The following is a 4,439-nucleotide window of genomic DNA, read 5'->3' on the forward strand; positions in this document are numbered from 1 at the left end:
GCAGTTTTTGGGCCCACAACATTGCAATTCATGTTTTTTTTTACATTCTTCGAGGGAATTGCGTTTTTGGGCTGGTCCGCTGGAGGCCATCGGGCAGCATGTGGACTAAATTGTTTGATCGAACGAATCTTTTATGTGGCTCGTCCCCCCGCCGAAAATGGCTATGGCCTGTTAATAAGCCCAATAAAGAGTCTATGCGCATCAAATTTGAGTGGATTCCTCAGTGAATATCTTTTTTTTTCTTGCATAACCGAAAAAATATATATTGTTTGCTTTTTTCTTCAAACGATCCTGCAGGAGCAGAATAGGAACGATGTATATGGAGTTGAAGCAGACAGCTAAAAAAAGGCAGACCACACGATGGAATACACATAAATATTCTCGTATATTGCAAAATACCAATGGCAATCACATATATATATTGTTCCGGATCCACAACTCAAACGGGCAACCCAAATGACCAAAACGATACGTATAGGAGAGAAAAATCAAAATTATTAGCCGAAACGAACGGCTCATCATCATGAAACAAGGGGAAAAAATATCGCGGATGAATCAAGAGGGGTGGTAAGTAGTTGCCGGTACAGGGAGAGAGGATTAGAGGAGGATGCGAGAGAAATTGAACCACAATCCCATATGCGTGCGCGTGGAGATCTACTGTGTCTTTTGGCCGGTAGTATTGTTGGTGCTGCGGCGGCGTGGCGTGGTCGTCGTCGTCGTCTACATGCCCTGCTCTACCAGGTAGTCGCCCAGCCTCTCCACCACCAGGTTGCACTGCCCCGGGGTCATGGGCTCGTCGTAGATGCCGACCACCAGTGCCTGCCCGGTCTTCTTCAGGGTGATGCCTCCCGCGCCCTGCGATCACGGACGGAACGGAACGGATCCGATCCAACGGCGATTGATTTTACGTTCGGTTTGGTCGGTGAGGGCAGAGATGAGAAGGGTCCGACGTGCATGAATGGTTACCTTCTTGCCGCGGATGACGGCGCCAGGTTCACCCTGGATGACCATGTACTTGGCGTCTGCGAGTAGCAGCCCGGTCGGGGCGAGGGTCCCCGGCTCGTCGAAGTCCTTCATGATGTTGGCCATCTCCGCCGGCTTGAACTGGATCACGCATGCAAACATGTCAGAGATCGTCGGCGCATGCATGGCTCATGCAGGCGCCAAATAGCAACGAGTGGGTTCGACGTACCGACGGGAAGTCGGCGCTCTGGGCCCAGACGGTGCCGTCGTGGCCGAGGATGGCGGCGGAGGCGAGGTGGTGGCCCTCGATGTCGCACATCAGGTGCTCGTCCACGTAAGTCTGCCACGACATCTTCGCCTTCCCCGGCGGCGCTCCGGCAAGGAAACGGGGTCGATCGGTCTCTCTCGCTGCTGCTGCGGCTTGTCGCGGTGGCGATCGAGGCGCACGTAACCGGCGGTGGGTGTGCAATCGCGGGGGGCGGAAGCCGGTATAAATAGGGTGGGAGAGGAGAGGAAGAGGCCGAGGGGGGAAATGTCTGGATCCCCACTGCTGCTTCGTCCCAACCACCCATCCATCCTGAGTTCGCCCTTCAACTTCGCGCCTCCTTCGGTGCGCTGCCATCAACATGAGCCCCACCCACGGCCGTACGTACGTCGCACACACCCGTGGATTCGGCCGCAATTTCGGCCTTGCCATTGGTCACTCTGTGGATTTAAAAACCGAACAAAAAAACCATATCGAAAATAAACCGAACCGAACCAATTTTATGGTTTTTATGGTTTCTGATTTCCGTATGGTATGAACTTTTCATATCAATTTGAACTTAGTTTTTTATGGTATATACCGGAAAACCGAACGGTTAACCGAATAAACCGAAGTAAAACATAAATTTATATTTCTTGAGATGAACAACCATACAAGTTGCCATTTTTTTTGTACATGAGTCAAATGCACTACTAAGCACGTACTTTTTTCTTGTAACATAGTCATTTTTCTATTTTTAAAATGCTAAGCACGTCCATAACCATCAACAGATGAATCAATGCATGCATATATACTTGTATATATAGTCATATACTATTTGTGTAGAATAGTATATGTTTTGAGTCATAAATTTGCTAATTATTATTACATCATTTCCAAATTCGCGTCAACTTTGGTTTTTATGGTATATACCGAAACCATACCGAAATAATTTGGTATATACCGAAACCGAACCGTATTTTAATTTCATACCATATTTACCAAAGTATTAATACCGTACAAACTGAAAAACCGTATAAATTGAACCATGTAAACCGAATAAACCGAACACACTTAGCATCAACAGATAGTCGTCCCGAGCGCACGCATATCGACAAAACAACATACGCGTCGCCCACCTCCCGCACCTTATCCACTCATCCCACCTGCTCGTCGTTCCACCACCAGCCGCCCTGCACTTCCTCCCATGAGATGTGTCCGCCGCCCGCTCCTTCTCCAGGCCACGCATCCCTCCGTCGTCGTGCTCCTCCTCCTGGTTAAGCGGCTGCCCCCCGATCCTCCTCCCGGCGCCGCGCGCCACACCAAGCACAACCCCGGCCGCCGCCTCCTCCTCTTACCTACTCCCGAAGATGAGCGTCGCACCCAGCAAATGCTCGGCCGTCGCACCTAGCAACAGCCGACGCCGACGATGGCGAGATGCAGCCGCAGCTAGCCTTCAAGGCGTTGCTGCAGACGCAGCCGTCGAGGGAAGTACGTCCAGAACGCCATCAAGTTCCTCCCCTTCCTCAAAAACAAGGGCCTGACCACAGATGAGATTGAAGAAGAAAAGATTTGTGAAATGTGCAGTTTTCAGAACCTATCTGTATTGCCTGTGTGATTGATGCATGGCACTTTTTTGCTAGGTGGTGAGTGTTGCTTGAGAAGGTGGAGTGTGCTCCCGCAGTGAAGGAATTCGAGAAGTTCTACCGTTCGTATACTCGCTGTAAATTCTAAACTGGCTTTGTATCTGTAATAGAAGTAGAACTCGTGGTGCATTCTGAACTGTGCCCATTTTTCATTTTGTTTTATGATGCAGACTGGTGTGTGTTGCTTCGCACTAGGTAACCCAATCGAAGTGAATAATCAGCATGAGTAGCTATTTTTTCTTTAGGCAAATTTTTCTATGTGATCAGGCAAGTTGTAACCAACACTTAGGCAAGTATGTGTCAGTAGGGAGGCTGCCCTTTCCTTTTGTCAACTTATAAAAGCATTGATTTGATATGTAGTATAGTTTGTTGAAGGAAACTTAATATGCGATGCTAATCAACTTGACCGTCACTGTGATGATAGGTAGTCACTATAGGAAACATTGCAACAAAGTGCTTTATGTATCACCAAAGTTGATAGGTAGTCATGGCACGCAACTTACATGTGATACTAGACAACTTGTTAGTCATATTAGGCAACTCAAAAGAACATTGGGCTGATAGGCGACCATGATACATAACCTAACCGAAAGTTGCTTATCTTATTTCAAAAGTTGCCTTCCTGTCCACCAAAGTTGTATATCTGACAAGAAAAAAAGTTCATCAAAAGAAACTTCATAGGTGGCGCTAGGCAAGTAGACGTTCATGATAGACAACTTATAAAAGCATTGATTTGATATGTAGCTATCATAGACAACTTAGTGACGAGGTGCGTTATGTAGCATCAAAGTTGATAGATAGCCACGGTAGGCAACTTACACGTGATGGTAGGCAGCTTGGTAGGCAACTTATAGGTGATTGTAGGCAACTTGGTAGTCATCGTAGCCAATTCAAAAGAACATTTTGATGATAAGTGATCATGATACACTACCTAAGAGAAAGTTGTTTACTGTAAAACAAAAGTTGCCTCTCCGTGGCACGAAGTTGCTTGAGAATATTTTCATTAGAAGCAATTTCATTGGTTACGCTAAGCAATGTGAGGTCATGATAGCCATCTTTATAAGAGCATTGAGTTGATAGGTAGTCATGATAAGAAACAAGGTGGGTCATGTAGCAACAACTTTGATGGGTAGTCATGGTAGGCAACTTACACGTGATGCTAGACAATTTGATAGTCATGGTAGCCAACTCAAAAGAACATTAGTAACCTAATCAAAAGTTGCCTCTTCATGGCACCAAAGTTGCTTGAGAAAAAAAGGATCGTCGAAAGCAACTTCATAGTTAACGCTAGGCAACTTATATGTCATGCTAGGCAATTTGGCAGTCATTATAGCCAACCAAAAGAACATCGGGGTGAAAGTTGCCTACTGTAGTTCAAAAGTTGTCTCTATGTGGCAACAAAGTTGCTTGAGAAAATAAGTTCATCAAAAGCAACTTCATAGTTGACGCTAGGCAACTTATATGTCATGCTAGGCAATTTGGCAGTCATTATAGCCAACTCAAAAGAACATCGGGGTGAAAGTTGCATACTGTAGTTCAAAAGTTGCCTCTATGTGGCAACAAAGTTGCTTGAGAAAATAAGTTCA

At 46.2% G+C, this 4,439-nt stretch overlaps 1 protein-coding gene across 1 annotated transcript; it reads right to left on the minus strand.

Annotated features, from left to right (window-relative positions):
- Nucleotides 1–366: 366 nt before the first annotated feature.
- On the minus strand, nt 367–1,462 carry LOC125548567 (profilin-2-like). The gene is made up of 3 exons (XM_048712136.1): nt 1,193–1,462; nt 967–1,104; nt 367–855 (listed from the first exon to the last, which is right to left on the minus strand). The coding sequence occupies exons 1-3, from the start codon at nt 1,313–1,315 to the stop codon at nt 721–723; spliced, it is 396 nt and encodes a 131-aa protein (XP_048568093.1). The 5' UTR covers nt 1,316–1,462; the 3' UTR covers nt 367–720.
- Nucleotides 1,463–4,439: the final 2,977 nt, after the last annotated feature.

This window comes from Triticum urartu, chromosome 3 (assembly GCF_003073215.2).
Source record: "Triticum urartu cultivar G1812 chromosome 3, Tu2.1, whole genome shotgun sequence".
Taxonomy (NCBI): Eukaryota; Viridiplantae; Streptophyta; class Magnoliopsida; order Poales; family Poaceae; genus Triticum; species Triticum urartu.